We start from the raw sequence: 17663 nt of genomic DNA, 5'->3' as shown, positions 1-17663 counted from the left end.
TTTAATATTCTAAACGTCAAGTGCTACAAGAAAGTTTTGAGACATATCGGTGTAATGCGCTATCTAAAATTGGAACAGAAAGATTGAATTACTGCACTGAGATGAACTGAAAAGTAATGTGCCACGAAAGACAAGCGTAGTGGTTTATAAAACTCAGTATTGCTCGCAATTAAATCATTGCAGAATAACCAGACACAACTACTGTGTCACATAATACAGATACAAGGGCTTTCAAATGTTAAATCCGAATGACAAAAACTATTTATTTTGAAGTAGTTCTGAGATGCTGAACGATGCTGTGAAAGTAAAATTAGGTTTTGTGTACACCAGAAATACCTATTAGAATGTATTTGTACTTGTATATGGTCTTACACTATGATTCATTTGTTCTTTCTAAAGAACTTTGTTGTTCAGATTACAAACTGTCTACATTTTATCGCCACTACTGACAACGGGAGTGTGAGAACACGAGTTATCTTAATACAAGGGTTTTAGCAGAGTTCAATGAATACAATTAATTTATGTCAGTCTATGCTCTCTTCAGTATAGAGATAAGCCCGACTGTCAACACATCTGATACCTGCGTCAAAGATTGCAACTAAATTGATAAAAGTACTTGAGTTGTTTGCGTCCGCCTTTTATCTGTTAACTGGCTTCCTCAGAATCTCAGTAGTTACGTGTGAGGCTCGGGAACATAACGTGTTGCTCTGTGCTCGTAATAATGGAACGACGAAAGTTTGTTGGACTAGAAGTTTTTGCCGTAAGTTATATTGGGTTATCTACGTTAATGTGCTCGACCCAGTATTTGAGTCAGTGTGTATGCGTAGGAGGAGGTTCGATGCATTAGTAGTAGTAGTAGTAATTCTGTCGAGCCGCATATCACTTTAACAAAGATACTGAACATGTCAAGATATTACAATTTCATAACAAGAAAAAAAGACATATACAGATATTTACATATCCACGGTACAAAGATAGGACAGACAGAAGGTCGAGTCCATATAGTGGAAATTTGCTTGAAGTAATTTTGGCAAACTACGAAAAACATGAATTAGAATAGCCAGATGAAGACTGGAACCTCCATCCTTCCGAATACAGGTCGGCCTATTTAAAACAGCGTAACTTTCAGTACCCTCTCATTACTTACGTGGTCTACCCACCTAATCTTCAGCGTTATTCGGTAGTACCACATTTCTAAAGCTTCTATTCTCTTCTTGCCTAAACTGTTTATCGTCCATGTTTCTCTTTGATAAATCCCTAAACTCAACACGAATGCTTTCAGAACAGACTTCCTAACACTGAAATCTATATTCAGTGTTAACAAATTGCTCTTCTGCTAAAACACTTTACTTGCCATTGCCAGTCTACATTTTCTATGCTCTCTAGTTCGACGTCATCATCTATTTTGCTGTCCAAATAATAAAACTCGTCTACTGCCTTAAGTGTCTCGTTTCCTAATCTAATTTCTTCAACATGACTTGATTCAATTCGACATGTTTTGCTTTTGTTGACGTTCGTCTTATATCCTCATTTCAAGACCTTGTCCAGTCTTTTCAGTTGCTCTTCCAAGTCTTTCTGATGTCTCTGACAGAAGTACAATATCATCGGAAAACATTAATTTTAATTCTTACATCAGATTTTTCTTTGGGCTCCTATACTATTTGCTTAGTGTATAGTTTCAGTAACATCGGGGACAGGCTAAAACCCTGTCTCCCTTCTCAACCACTGCTTTCCTCTCATTTCCCTCGACCCTTACAACTGCTATCTAGTTTCTTTACAAGTTGTAAACAGCCTTTGGCGCCCAGTATTTTACCCCTCCCAACTGAAGAATTTCGAAGACGGTAATCCAGTCAACACTGTCAAATGCTTTCTCTAAGTATACAAATGCTATAGACGTAGGTTCGTCTTTCCTTAACCTATCTCCTAAAAAAATTTGTAACTTATTTCTGTAAAATATCGACGGATGTATACCAATGGCTTGTTGATGCGGCCGATGTTCGTTGGTGGATTCTTGTCGTTGCAATCTCAAGTAATTCGGATATAAAATAATTTTTTGTAATGCTTGGACTGTTGTCTCGGAGTATTCCAGCTGTGCTCCTAGTGAAGATAGTTGTGCACTGTGATTCAACCTCTTTGATCCCTAATCCATCTGAAGTCGCCCTATGGTTGTTTTCTTGTGCGTGACTTGAAAGATATTCCCCAGTTATATAAATAAGCGAGAGCTAATACCCGTATTTTATTTCCTAAATTTGTTGTAATGGAAAATTACGTGTATTATGCATGTATTATATTGTATATTATGTATATATTGTAGCAATGTATTACATTATACTAAATTCAGTAAGTACGCATGGAGAAAGGTTACTCTCTGTATTCAATTAAAATTACGCTAGATGTGATCTTTGATAGGATGCCGTAGTGCGGAATGTTTCATTCACCAATTCATTTTGACCATATCCTTTGGACTAAAGATCAGCGTGATCCATAGACGTTTAATCTCTTTCGTGGCTGTAGCTAGGTTTAGTCCATGTATTCGGTTTGGGAACCTAGAAGCCTTATTTTTGATGTGTTGGAACTGGTCCCAAAACTTTTGCTCCAGTTGCATCTTCAAACTTCTTTATTGTTCGTTTGATTGTGTCAACGTCTTCCCTGGAACTGACGATCACACTCACGTCATCTGCATAAGCTTGGCAAACTGTTTTTATGTTAAGTGTCTCAAGACTTTGCAGGGTACTATGGAATTTTTTCAATAAACGTTCTACTGCTGTGGCGAGCAGCGACATTGTTTAATCGGCGCTGAAGCTATCAGTTGCCCATTAATCTTCAGTCTCTGTCCTACTTCAGCTATGCATTTTTATCAGCTTTGTAAGTGCTTCACTAAAACCTATTTTACCCATAGTTCGAAATAAAACCTGTTGATAAGCCCTGTCAAAGCCTTTATTAAAATCTAGAAAAGCTGTTGCTAATCTTGTCATGCATATTCAATCTCGTTTTGTATATCCATGTTAAATGTATGATACCTCTGTACTTGTCTAGAATATTTCCCATTGACCATCTTGTAATGCGTTGGTTTGGTACGCTCCAATTACTTTACCTAGTATTTGCTTTATTCTGTTGTTTATAACGTTTGTTAAATTTTTTAAGTCGGCGTTGAGCAACGTAAGAGGACGGGAATTTTCGTCCTATTACTCTGGGCAGTCTTTCATATGATAATGATTCCCTCGTAAACTGCGGGAGGAAGACGATATTTACTAAGATTTCATCGTACTGTTCACCGAGCGAGGTGGCGCAGTAGTTAGCACAGTGGACTTGCATTCGGGAGGACAGCCGGCCGGAGCGGCCGAGCGGTTCTAGGCGCTTCAGTCTGGAATCGCGCGACCGCTACTGTCGCAGGTTCGAATCCTGCCTCGGGCATAGATGTGTGCCTTTAGGTTAGTTAGGTTTAAGTAGTTCTAAGTTCTAAGGGGACTGATGACCTCCGTTATTAAATCCCATAGTGCACAGAGCCATTTGAACCATTCGGGAGGATAACGGTTCAAACCCGCGTCCAGCCCTCCAGATTTAGGTTTTCCGTGATTTCTCTAAGTTGCTCAAGACAAATGCCGGGATTGTTTCTTTAAAAGGGCACAGCTGATATCCTTCCTCATCCATGAGACAATCCGAGATTGTGCTCCGTCTCTCATAACCACGGTGTCCACAGGAGATTAAACTCAGTCTTCCTTCCTTCCTTCTCAAACTGTTCATAACATTCGATAGGCATTCGTTGTAATCCAGCAGCTTCCCTCTTCGGAGCGTTGATGATAATACGTTTGACATCCTGATTTGTTATCCTAGCGATTAGTTCTTCGTTATCTCTTGATTCAGAACACGAAGTGATACTGTTCAAAAAGTAATCTGTCGATGTCTCTTCTACATTCGGTGCTGAGTAGAGATCCTTATAATATTTCACAACGTATTCCTTGATCGTGCTTTGTTGAAAATATTCATTTCCATCATCATCTAGAAGCTTAGGAATCAATTTTTGTTTGATCCTTTTGGTTTCTCTTATTATGTGATAGACGGATGTAATTTCATGATTGATGTCATTGATATCTGGAGCCCGCACTTTAATAACAAGTAAAGTTTCGCGAACTGCTGCTGTTATTTGCTATTTAATTCCTTTTTTTAAGGGGGGAGTGGGCTTAGAGCATCCGGTCGATCGCATAGTTCTTGTAAAATTGTAAAGTAAGATTTCGACAGTATTTCTCCTCCAGTATGATTTATTCTGTGCAAACTGGATGATACGTATCCTTATTTGCGTCTTTGCCCAGTCCGTCCACTGTAGCACTCTTTGTCGATGCCTGTTCGTCTATCGAAACATTTGCTCCCAAATGTCTTGAATTTCCTGCCTTAATATATTATCGCCAAGTAGCGACACACTCAACCGCCATACGCCACACCCTAGAAAATTTTCTGTCTGGTGTACGTAACGGTTACATGGCAAGTGCAATGGTCGGCAAAGATGAGCGGCCTCAGAATCTCGTAGGTTATTTAACGTAGCTTTGGAGAAGTAAATTCTGTCTAGTTTACTGGCAGACTGGCTACTGACGTACGTGTAGCATGTAACATTAAGGTCTAGGTACATCCAAGTGCCTTAAAGCTCTAAGCCACCTGTTAAAGTTTTTAACTCTGGGCAGAATTTATAGCTCATGGTCTGGTCCTATTTCCTTATCACTTAATAGAAGTCTCTGACTGTTACACTATGTGATCAAAAATATCCTGACACTTGACTGAAAATTACAGGTTCGTGGTGCACTACATCGGTAATGCTGGAATTCAACGTGGTGTTGGACCACCCTTATCCTTGATAGCAGCTTCCACTCTCGCAGGCATACATTCAGTCAGGTACTGGAAGGTTTCTTGGGGAATCGCAGCCCGTTCTTCACGGAGTGCTGTACTTAGTAGAGGTATCGATGTCGGTCGGTGACGCCTGCCACGAATCTGCGTACCAAAACATTCCAAAGGTGTTCTATAAGCTTCAGGTCAGGACTCTGTGGATGCCAGTCCATTACTGCGATGTTATTGCCTTGTAACCACTCCGCCACAGGCTGCGCATTATCAACAGGTGCTCGATCGTGTTGAAAGATGCAGTCGCCATCCCCGAATTGCTTTTCAACAGCGGGAAGCAAGAAGATGCTTAGAACATCAATGTAGGACTGTACTGTGATAGTGCCACACAAAACAACAAGGGATGCAAGCCCCCTCCACCCAAACAGGACCACACCATAACACCACCGCCTCCGAATTTTACTGTCAGTACTGCACACGTTGGCAGACGACGTTCACCAGGCATTCGCCGTATCCACACTCAGCAATCGGATCGCCACATCGTGTACCTTGATTCGTCACTCCACACAACATTTCTTCACTGTTCAATCGTCCAATGTTTACGCTAGTTACACCAAGTGAGGCGTCGTTTGGCATTTACCGGCGTGTTGTGTGGCTTATGAGCAGCCGCTCGACCATGAAATCCAAGTTTTCACACGTCCTGCCTAACCGTCGTAGTACTTCAAAAATGGTTCAAATGCCTCTAAGGACTATGGGATTTAACATCTGAGATCGTCAGTCCCCTAGACTTAAAACTACTAAACCTAACTAACCTAATGACATCACACACATCCATGCCCGAGGCAGGATTCGAACCTGCGACCACAGCAGCAGCGTGGTTCCGGACTGAAGCACCTAGAACCGCGCGGCCACCACGGCCAGCGTGTCATAGTCCTTGCAGTGGAACCTGATGCAGTCTGGAATTCCTGTGTGATAGTCTGGATAGATGTCTGCCTGCTACACATTACGACCCTCTTCAATTGTCGACGGTCTCTGTCAGTCAACAGACGATGTGGGCCTGTACGCTTTAGTGCTCCACATGTCCCTTCATGTTTCCATTTCACAATTACATCGGAAACTGTGGACCTAGGGATGTTTAGGAGTGTGGAAACCTCGGGTACAGGTGTCTGTAACAAGTGACACTCAATCACCTGACCACGTTCGAAGTCCGTGAGTTCCGCAGAGCACGCCATACTGCTCTCTCACGATGTCTAATGACTACTGAGGTCTCTGATATGGAGCAGCTCAATCCACCTAATATGAAAAACGTTGATTTTGGGAAGTGTCCGGATACTTTTGAGCCGGCCGAAGTGGCCGTGCGGTTCTAGGCGCTGCAGTCTGGAACCGCGAGACCGCTACGGTCGCAGGTTCGCATCCTGCCTCGGGCATGGATGTGTGTGATGTCCTTAGGTAAGTTAGGTTTAACTAGTTCTAAGTTATAGGGGACTAATGACCTCAGAAGTTGAGTCCCATAGTGCTCAGAGCCATTTGAACCATTTTTTGGATACTTTTGATCACATAGTATACAGGGTGTTACAAAAAGGTAAGGCCAAACTTTCAGGAAACATTCCTCACACACAAAGAAAGAAAATATGTTAGCTGGAAATTGTGCCGGTCAATCCATTTGGTTGATGTTGCATCTTTGAAGAAACTGAGACACGTGGGCATGTGTCCGGAAACGCTTACTTTCCATGTTAGACCTCATTTTATTGCTTCTCTTCAAATCACATTAATCATGGAATGGAAACACACAGCAACAGAACGTACCAGCGTGACTTCAAACACTTTGTTACAGGAAATGTTCAAAATGTCCTCCGTTAGCGAGGATACATGCATCCACCCTCCGTCGCATGGAATCCCTGATGCGCTGATGCAGCCCTGGAGAATGGCGTATTGTATCACAGCCGTCCACAATACGAGCACGAAGAGTCTCTACATTTGGTACCGGGGTTGCGTAGACAAGAGCTTTCAAATGCCGCCATAAATGAAAGTCAAGAGGGTTGAGGTCAGGAGAGCGTGGAGGCCATGGAATTGGTCCGCCTCTACCAATCCATCGGTCACCGAATCTGTTGTTGAGAAGCGTACGAACACTTCGACTGAAATGTGCAGGAGCTCCATCGTGCATGAACCACATGTTGTGTCGTACTTGTTAAAGGCACATGTTCTAGCAGCACAGGTAGAGTATCCCGTAGGAAATCATGATAACATGCTCCATTGAGCGAAGTACAGTACATACTGACGAAACTAAAATGAGCTCTAACATGGAAATTAAGCGTTTCCGGACACATGTCCACATAACATCTTTTCTTTATTTGTGTGTGAGGAATGTTTCCTGAAAGTTTGGCCGTACCTTTTCGTAACACCCTGTATATCTCGACATACATCAGTAACGACTCTGATTTCGTGTCGAAATAACTCACTTCTCGCTCTCCTACCATCTGTACTCGTTGGGGCGCATATGGTGAGAAGGCGCTCATCCCCATGTCAGGGCAGCAATGCCTCTTCCTGACTCTACGTACGTTTGAACCACACATTATATACCACCCTTTCTGTATAGAATCGGCGTTCCAGATACTTCACCAATACTGAGGATCTCATAAAATCCAAATATGTCAGAAATATTTGGTGCGATCACTTCTTGGCTAAGAACTACGTCTACATCCATAGAATAGAAATAAAGGGTTACGCATTTTAATTTTACGTCTGATTGAATTCGATTGATATTGACAGTCGCTATATGAAATGATTGCATGCTCACGTCCAACGATTCAATTTCCTGTGACCAGGTTAAGTTGTTTTCTACATTTTACAGATGGGTCGTTGCCAATGATTGTTCCTGCAGCTAATCTACGTTCATTGTAACATCCAAGCTTCAGGAGAGGCAGCACTATAGTATTGTCCATTGCAAACTTATTTTTCAGTTTTGATTTTCCTTGTTATGCCCCAATTTAATTTCTTAACCAGAGTCATTCCCAGTAGGTTCACTTTATGTTCCTCAATTCTCGTCATCTTCGTATTTTCTTTCCGCATTTTTCCTATTTTTTCTACTTGTCACATTTCGACTGTATTTGACTTTCTCGCGTGGTATCTTCGCAACAACTTGAGGATTTGTAGCCTTCTGGTAGTTGTTACTTCCCTCCGCGCCCTTTCCTGAGAGTTTTTTGTATTCTGTGGCAAACTATACTTCCCTGTTTACATGTTTCAGTAGCTGCTTTGGTTTCTCTCAGCTGTTCTTGTGTTGTTTCCTGACGTGTTGCTTCCTGCATCCGTTGATGTAAACAATCCTGCTGTGGACGGCTCAAGGGGCTCGTCATGTATGATTGTTGGGATGGGGGAACAACCGTTTCCTCATGATTTCCCGTTTCCATCTCGGATCAACCCTGTATCAATGTAATGTTGTCGAACTTCTGTTTCCTAGGTATATGTGCCGATTCTGGGTATCATCGATTCTACAGTTCGTTGGTAGATTTGTGGAGCTTTGTGGCACCAGGTGTTTACGCACAACTCATGTAATTCGCTGTAGATAACTGACCGGTCACCGAGCGAGGTGGCGCCGTGGTCAGCACATTGGACTCGCATTCGGGAGGACGACGGTTCTAACCCGCGTAGGCCATCCTGTTTTAGGTTTTCTATGATTTCCCTAAATCGCTTCAGACAAATGTCGGGATGGTTTCCTTTGAAATAGCACGGCCGAATTCCTCCCCCATCCTTCCCTAATCCGATGGGACCAACAACCTCACTGTTTGGTCCCCTTTCCCAAACCAACCAACCGACTAACCGCAATGGTGGCGCTCGATAGCGGCGCAGACGGAACTATCGGATCCACATCAGGCGGATGACATTAAAGTAATTTCACTATCATACTCCTCGAACCACTGTAGCATCATTCTGGCTTCGAGACACGGACAATTACACTGTTGAAAGATGACATCGGCGTTAGGGAAGACATCTAGCATGAAGTGATGCAGGTGGTCTACAGCTGGCATGGTGTGTTAAGTAAGTGCCACCGATCCCATGCAAGCGCAGGAGAATGTCTCCCATACCTTAATACTGCTCCCACCAGCCTGCTTCCGTGGCGCGGTGCACGTATAGAGCCGCCGTTCGCCGTTTGTGGAGACGACCATCGGCTTGGTGAAGCGAAAACGTTATTCATCCGACAAGCCGACACGTTTCCAGTGATACAGAGTCCGGTCTGGATGATCCCGAGACCGCTACAGTCGTAACTGACGATGTTGTTGAGCCAACGTGTGAACACGCGGCGTCATCTGCTGTGGAGCCCCTTGTTCAACAATGTGCGCTGAATGGTGTGCTCCGAAACAATTAGCACTGTGCTCTTTCACCAGAGGTGCCACAGATCGCCATCTATCCTAGATTACACAGCAGACAAGCCTCCAAACCCCACACTCTGTGAAGAGCCGTGGTCAAACCACTAAAGTGGTAGCGTCACTGCCCTTCTACCACTTTCCGTAGATGCTCACGACAGGAACACCTGAGCACTCGACCGGCATCGCCGTTTTAGAGATATTCGTTCACTGGTTCTACGTAGTAAAAATCTGTCCTTTGGCAAAGTCGCTTATTTCAGTGGATTTCTCCATTTGCAGCGCTTATCTTCGCTAGGGTAATTCCCCATCCGTCTTTGCTCCGCTCACATGGCTTTCTGTTGAGTCACGTGCCCACAACGCCACCAGGTAGCATCCAGCCTTTGCAGTGGCCAGTGGTCATAACGTTTTGGCTGGTAAGTGTATGTCAACGGTACTGACAGAATCATCACGATGACGGAATTCAAATTTGCCCTGGGTTTCAGTCTACCGCAACAGATCCGTGCAATTTAGCAAAAACAAACTATTTCTCACGATTTATTTGAATGAACTCTGTATTATCACCAGAAATACTTAAATTAACACGCAGCCAGTCATGAATTTCCAAAGCCGTAGTTTGTACATGCCTTGTATTCATACCAAAGTACTTCTCCTGGTCGAATCAAATGTTTCAAATGGCTCTGAGCGCTATGGGACTCAACATCTTAGGTCATAAGTCCCCTAGAACTTAGAACTACTTAAACCTAACTAACCTAAGGACAGCACACACGCCCATGCCCGAGGCAGGATTTGAACCTGCGACCGTAGCAGTCCCGCGGTTCCGGACTGCAGCGCCAGAACCGCACGGCCACCGCGGCCGGCCTGGTCGAATCGATAAATATGATTTATAGTTACGAAGCGGTACCTCTGCTTCATGAGCAATGCACAGAGACGATGAACAAAAAGTGCCACCACTTATAAGTTAGGTGGCTGCACAAGGAACACGTATAGTAACTCTTGCTTATGTAACCAGGTCGGTACATCACGCACCGCAACCCACGTCAATACAGGCTGAGCAATGGGCCGCGAGTGAGACACCGCGGCTATCAGTGACCACTCTGCTGACCAATTCAAACTTTCATATGTCGCTCAGTGTCTACATCCCTCAATGCTCTCGCATTGATTCCCGCAACATGGCAATGAGAATACATGAAATTAGGATCAGTGTCATTATCGTCGTTCTCGCCCATCAGCGCTAGGAATACTGGTTTAATTTTTATATTGTATGTTCCAACAGACATGAATGCCTGAAAGAACAGACACTGTAAAAATTAAATAAAATACTACAAACTTTTTATTATTATTATCATTATAACTTTCTTGTGTTACAGTTTTACCAAACGCCAAGTCTGTGTTATCTACGCCGGCCGGAGTGGCCGAGTGGTTCTAGGCGCTACAGTCTGGAACCGCGCGACCGCTACGGTCGCAGGTTCGAATCCTGCCTCGGGGATGGATGGGTGTGGTGACTTTACGTTACTTAGGTTTAATTAGTTCTACGTTCTAGGGGACTGTTGATCTCAGAAGTTAAGTCCCATTGTGCTCAGAGCCATTTTTTGTGCTATCTTCACGGTATAGAATGTAACATGCGTTTAAACAGATTGCTAAAAAAAGTTAAAATGCAATTCTCCTTGGGCAGCTTATTGTAGAATCTCATTCCTTGGTATAAAATGCTGTCTCTACCAACCGACACTCGCACGGGAAACGAAAGTGGTTAGTATCCTTCCACTAAAAACAGTTTGTTCACAAACGGTACTGGGTTATATGAGGGAAAATCTATGGTCTAATCAGACGAGTAACAGGGATACTCGTATTGGATGCAGAATGCGAATGTGTCTTCAATTATGACAGAACACATGCCATCCTGTTGTGGTGTCTCGCCTTGTAGTGTTCAATATACTCTTTTACAGATCGAATGCATCCTTCTTATATGCAGGTTACGTTGCTCATAAAACTAAATCTTTTAATGATCTCCTCACCTAGTGTCGTCTTGCAACCAAATTTTGATGCCTGAAGTTTTCTATTTTCTTGCGTTTTAATGAAAGGCTCAGCTGTGTGTTTGCCTAGAACTCTAAATTTGAAAGCAAAAAAAAACATGGTTGTGTTTCAGATAGTTACGTGTTAGCATTTTAAAAATTATTTACCATATCCGCCACAGAAAACCTTTGCGATTCTGCATGATGTCATGTATAATTATATTCACGATTCCACGAAAGGTAATACCATCAGATCCAACCTAAAGTAACTTCATAAGTCTGTTAAATTAGCAGAAATATATGAGCTGGTGCCATTCCAGCCTCGATCAAAGCTAAGGAATCAAACCTCTATACAGCACCGGGATTAGAACGTGGTGCCTCTTGTTTTATTTTGTTACTGATATTAAAGAACACTTGATTTATCTTTACCAGTGGTAATTTTTATGTTCATATTATGTGCTTTCATCATCGCTGTGTGCTGTTGGTTAATTTTTGTGTGAGATCCATTCACCATACAGGTGATCTCATCTAGATATTTGTATCTGACCTTGATTTCTTTTTATTTACCTTCCATGGCTGTTTTTTCAGGTAACGTTATTTTTAATCAGTTTGCAAAAATAGTGAGTTTTTGTACACAACTTGTGCAAGACTATATGTAGGCAATCGACAGTCGAGTATTATATGGAGCGCATTCCAAATTGAAAATGAAGGAAGAAAAACCACTGTTTAACGTACCGTCAACAACGAGATCATTAGCGATGGAGCACAAGCTCGGATTGTTTCAAGGATGCGGAAGAAACTCGACCATGTCCTTCCGGCATTTCCCGGGAGTGATTTAGGGAAATGATAGAAAGCCTAAATCAGGAAGGTCGGATGCGAATTGCAACCGTCGTCCTGCCAATGTGGGTCCAGTGTGCAAACCACTGCGCCACCTCGCTCGGTGAAAATTAAAATGCTCCTTTATCCGTTCGAAAGCACCGTTTGCTGCGGTAGTTTCTGTAGGAAAAAGGGTTGTATGATATGCTGATTTGATCTCACATTTCTTTTGTTTCAGTAGTTATGTGTGGCTTGTTCTTGTTTTGTATGGCAAACAATGACTGGTACTTTATGTGGTGTATCTGCTTGTTCTGCATTTCTTCCATCAGGCCCTCTGTGATATTCACTGTTCAACCATTTTCCAGTATACGGTATTTGCACATATGTTGTATTCACTGAGGTGAAACAAAGTCATTGGATACCGATATGCGCACATACGGATTGCGGTAGTACCGCGTACGCAAGGTAAAAAACGGCAATGCAGTGGTGAAGCTTTCATGTGTACTCATTTGATTCATGTGAAAAGGTTTACAACGTGATTGGGGCCGCACGACGGGAATTAATAGACTTTCAACGCCGAATGGTAGTTGGAGCTAGACGCATGGGACATTCCATTTCGGAAATCGTTAGGGAATTCAATATTCAGAGTTCCACAGTGGCAAGAGTGTGCCGAGAATTCAACACTTGAGGCATTACCTCTCACCACGTGCAACGCAGTGTCCGACAGCCTTCACTTAACGACCAATAACAGCGGCATTTGCGTAGAGTTATCAGTGCTAACAAAAGAGCTCAGAGCTATTTGAACCATTTGAATAATTATAATATCATTACAGCGATACAGGTCAGGATAAAGCAATACTCCGTTTCAGAAAATCATAAAGCATTTCATTTGTTACTATCTCTCAGGCATTAACTAATTACGTATAGACGCTTTTTCAGAAATATAATCCAAGTATTTACAGTCTAACGTAGAAGTGAATCTTGCCCTTTACAAAGAAAGCCTACAGATTGATCATTCAGCTACAAATTGTGAGCAATATTTCAAATGGTTCAAATGGCTCTAAGCACTATGGGACTTAACATCTGAGGTCATCAGTCCCCTAGACTTAGAACTACTTAAACCTAACTAACCTACGACCATAGCAGCTGCGGGGTTCCGGACTGAAGAGCAATATTTCAAGAAGTCACTTCTCTTCCTTGTGTTTTCAATGTTATCCGGAAAAATTACATATTGCGTTTCATTCTCACGTGCGCTGTGCCGCATTGCCTGCGATTTTGCACCTCTATCCTAGCGATTAGTTCTTCGTTATCTCTTGATTCAGGACACGAAGTGATACTGTTCAAAAAGTAATCTGTCGATGTCTCTTCTACATTCGGTGCTGAGTAGAGATCCTTATAATATTTCACAACGTATTCCTTGATCGTGCTTTGTTGAAAATATTCATTTCCATCATCATCTAGAAGCTTAGGAATCAATTTTTGTTTGATCCTTTTGGTTTCTCACGGATGCAATTTCATGATTGATGTCATTGATATCTGGAGCCCGCACTTTAATAACAAGTAAATTTTCGCGAACTGCTGCTGTTATTTGCTATTTAATTCCTTTTTTAAGGGGGGAGGGGGCTTAGAGCATCCGGTCGATCGCATAGTTCTTGTAAAATTGTAAAGTAAGATTTCGACAGTATTTCTCCTCCAGTATGATTTATTCTGTGCAAACTGGATGATACGTATCCTTATTTGCGTCTTTGCCCAGTCCGTCCACTGTAGCACTCTTTGTCGATGCCTGTTCGTCTATCGAAACATTTGCTCCCAAATGTCTTGAATTTCCTGCCTTAATATATTATCGCCAAGTAGCGACACACTCAACCGCCATACGCCACACCCTAGAAAATTTTCTGTCTGGTGTACGTAACGGTTACATGGCAAGTGCAATGGTCGGCAAAGATGAGCGGCCTCAGAATCTCGTAGGTTATTTAACGTAGCTTTGGAGAAGTAAATTCTGTCTAGTTTACTGGCAGACTGGCTACTGACGTACGTGTAGCATGTAACATTAAGGTCTAGGTACATCCAGGTGCCTTAAAGCTCTAAGCCATCTGTTAAAGTTTTTAACTCTGGGCAGAATTTATAGCTCATGGTCTGGTCCTATTTCCTTATCACTTAATAGAAGTCTCCGACTGTTACACTATGTGATCAAAAATATCCTGACACTTGACTGAAAATTACAGGTTCGTGGTGCACTACATCGGTAATGCTGGAATTCAACGTGGTGTTGGACCACCCTTATCCTTGATAGCAGCTTCCACTCTCGCAGGCATACATTCAGTCAGGTACTTGAAGGTTTCTTGGGGAATCGCAGCCCGTACTTCACGGAGTGAAGCTGCGGGGTTCCGGACTGAAGAGCAATATTTCAAGAAGTCCCTTCTCTTCCTTGTGTTTTCAATGTTATCCGGAAAAATTACATATTGCATTTCATTCTCACGTGCGCTGTGCCGCATTGCCTGCGATTTTGCACCTCTACATTTCGTACTGGCAAGTGTACATATGGCGGAAAGTTACGTGGCTTAGGAGCAGAAAATATGTTCGCGTTACGGAAGACAGAGTCACAGATTGGATAGAACCCTCAATAAATTTAATTTGATCTCACTTCTTATGATCTCTACGTTAAAGTTAATCTTCTCATGATCTCACGATACAATACGGATGATAAAATCTTAATCGTAGTTGAGCTGACGGGTAATCAGCGAAGCAAAGTTACACAAACATCCCATCGAGTTCAGCGGTAAAGGTCAGAAAATGACTGACACACTGAGGTGACAAACGTCATGGGATGCCTCCTGATATGGTACCGGACCTCCTTTTGTCTGGCATAGTGAAGCAACTCAACGTGGCATGGACTCAACAAGTCGTTCGAAATCCCGTGTAGAAAAACTGAGCCATGCCGCCTCTATAGCCGTCCGTAAGTGCGAAAGTGTTGTCGGTACAGGATTTTGTGCACGAACTGACTTATTGATTATGCCGCGTAAATATTCGATGAGAGGCACGTCGGACGCTCTGGGTGGCCAGATCATTTACTCGAAGTGTCCACTATGTTGTGACATGGCGCTTTGTGATCCATAAAAATTACATCGTTTTTTGGGAACATGAAGTGCGTGAATGGCTGCAGATGGTCTCCGAGTATAATCACTCCCAGTCAAAGACCCGATCATTTCATGTAAACACAGCCCACATCATTGTGAAGCCACTACCAGCTTGTACAGTGCCTTCTTGACAACTTGTGTCCATGGCTTCGTGGGATCAGCGCCACACTCGCACCCTACCATCAGCTCTAACCAACTGCAATCGGATCTCATCTGAGGAGACCATGGTTTTCCAGTCGTCTAGGGTCCAACTGATATGGCCACGAGCTCAGGAGAGGTGCAGCAGGCGATGTCGTGCTGTTAGCAAAGGCGCTAACATAGGTCCTCTGCTGACGTAGCCCATTAACACCAAATTTGTCCGCAATGTCAAAAAAAAAAAAAAAAAAAAAAGGTTCAAATGGCTCTGAGCGCTATGGGACTTAACATCTGTGGTCATCAGTCCCCTAGAACTTAGAACTACTTCAACCTAACTAACCTAAGGACATCACACACATCCATGCCCGAGGCAGGATTCGAACCTGCGACCGTAGCGGTCATGCAGTTCCAGACTGAAGCGCCTACAACCGCACGGCCACACCGGCCGGCCTCCGCATGGTCCTAACGGACACGTTCATCGTACGTCCCACATCTTTTTCTGCGGTTATTTCACCTAGTGTAGCTCTTTTCTTAGCACTGATAACTCTACGCAAATGCCGCTGTTATTGGTCGTTAAGTGAAGGCTGTCGGGACACTGCGTTGCACGTGGTGAAAGGTAACGCCTCAAGTGTTGTATTCTCAGCACCACACCGGCAGGCTATTATAATTATTCTATAACAGACAACGACGGTACGCGGCTCGAACTGAGATACCCGACCACCTCACTCTGAGTCCGACCTTTTTGTTCATGAGCGATGTTTCATCGTCAACGGGCTATTCGTGACAGTGTCATTGTTCTTGAGCAAGTAGATGATTTGACAGTGTTGGAGGCTGGAGCATGGTAATACCATCCTAATTACACTGTGAAAAGACGAATACTGCAGAAAAAAGTAAGATTGCGGGAACTTGAAGCTGGCGTGTAACAACACCAGTACACGATATTGAACTTGTGAATGCACCACTGCAGAAACTTTTTAACTCATTGCAGTTGAACCATACTTTTGCGTTTCCCAGGTCGGTCGACACAGTTCAGCCCGAATTTCAGAAGGCTTCACTATAGAGCAAATGCGCGACTGTCAACGGGAAGTTTCATGATGATTATAGACTCTACCGATTAACATTTTCAGAGTGAAATATACGTCACGACTGGGCGAAAGTAATATTTCCTGACGAATCAATGTTTTCCACAGAGAATTAAAGGTCCAGCACATGTACCTAGGCCGCAGGCTGTCTGTTTCGACCTCCAGTACCCCCGTGTTACATATCTCAGAGGCCGTGTGTCTGTGATACCTTCGGGCTGGTTGGGTTCAAGTGCAGCTGGTTATTATACTCACGTAATTGGTAATGTTATGCTTCCATCTGTTCCCCAAGTACGCTTCTTGACAAAAAAAGTAAAACAACGAGAAGGGAAGAAGGAAAAGAACTGAAACTTCATGGACTGAGAGGGTATGTTATGTTATACCAGTGATTACAAAATCGAGACAAAATTACAAAGAGCTTGGCCGTATTAGAACAATTATCATTATGTCGAAGCACCACCTCTGGCCTGGATGCATGCACTGATTCGATTGGGGAGGGTGTCATAAAGCTACTTTATAGTTCTGAGGCAAGCTGGCCCGCTCACAACTGTTGTAACTGGTCCCTGGTGTCTGGATACCGGCGCTGACGTCCGAGTTGGTCTCACACATGCTCTGTCGGGAACGTTTCTGGCGATCTTGCTAATGACAAGTTTAGTACCTCGGTTTCACACAGATATTTCATGGAGACACGGGCTGTATGTGGATGAACATTATCCTGTTCAAAAATGACGCCACCATACTGTCACATGAGAGGTAACACGTCAGGATGCAGGATTTCCGTGACGTATTGTTCTGCCATCAGAGTTCCCTCGGTCACTACCAACCGTGACCTGAAGTAATACGTGCTCTGCCTCTTCAAAACATTGGAAGGACGAGATTTTTCCCCAGGTCACTGTCATACCCGTCGACGATGGTCATCGGATTAGCACAGAACCGCAATTCATTGATGAACACAGTGCGATGTCATTCTTGAGAAGTCCATGGTTCCCAGTCGCGACACCACTCTACAAGCATCTGTATGCGTTGTGGACTTAACATCAGCCTATGCAATTCGCGTTATGGCTGCTGCTAGTTTCTGACCAATGTTCCAGGCTGACACACTATGTTCCAGGGAGTTCATTACTTGGTTCTCGGATGGCAGGTGCACATGTGAAGATGTTATGATGTGCATCTACATCTACATCTACATACATACTCCGCAATCCACCATACGGTGCGTGGCGGAGGGTACCTCGTACCACAACTAGCATCTCCTCTCCCTGTTCCACTCACAAACAGAACGAGGGAAAAATGACTGCC

General features: G+C 43.4%; 1 protein-coding gene across 2 annotated transcripts in view; it reads left to right on the top strand.

Annotated features, from left to right (window-relative positions):
- The first annotated feature begins 682 nt into the window (after positions 1-682).
- LOC126175241 (uncharacterized) overlaps positions 683-17663 on the top strand; it is a 39042-nt gene continuing 22061 nt past the window's right edge. For both annotated transcript variants that reach the window (XM_049921881.1, XM_049921880.1), the window contains exon 1: positions 683-760. In XM_049921881.1, coding sequence (XP_049777838.1) covers positions 722-760 — 39 coding nt within the window. In that variant the 5' untranslated portion in view covers positions 683-721. The remainder of the gene's footprint in view (positions 761-17663) is intronic.

Source organism: Schistocerca cancellata, chromosome 3 (genome assembly GCF_023864275.1).
Source record: "Schistocerca cancellata isolate TAMUIC-IGC-003103 chromosome 3, iqSchCanc2.1, whole genome shotgun sequence".
Taxonomy (NCBI): Eukaryota; Metazoa; Arthropoda; class Insecta; order Orthoptera; family Acrididae; genus Schistocerca; species Schistocerca cancellata.
The sequence above is the reverse complement of the archived record's forward strand: the minus strand, read 5'-3'. Positions and strand labels throughout refer to the sequence as shown.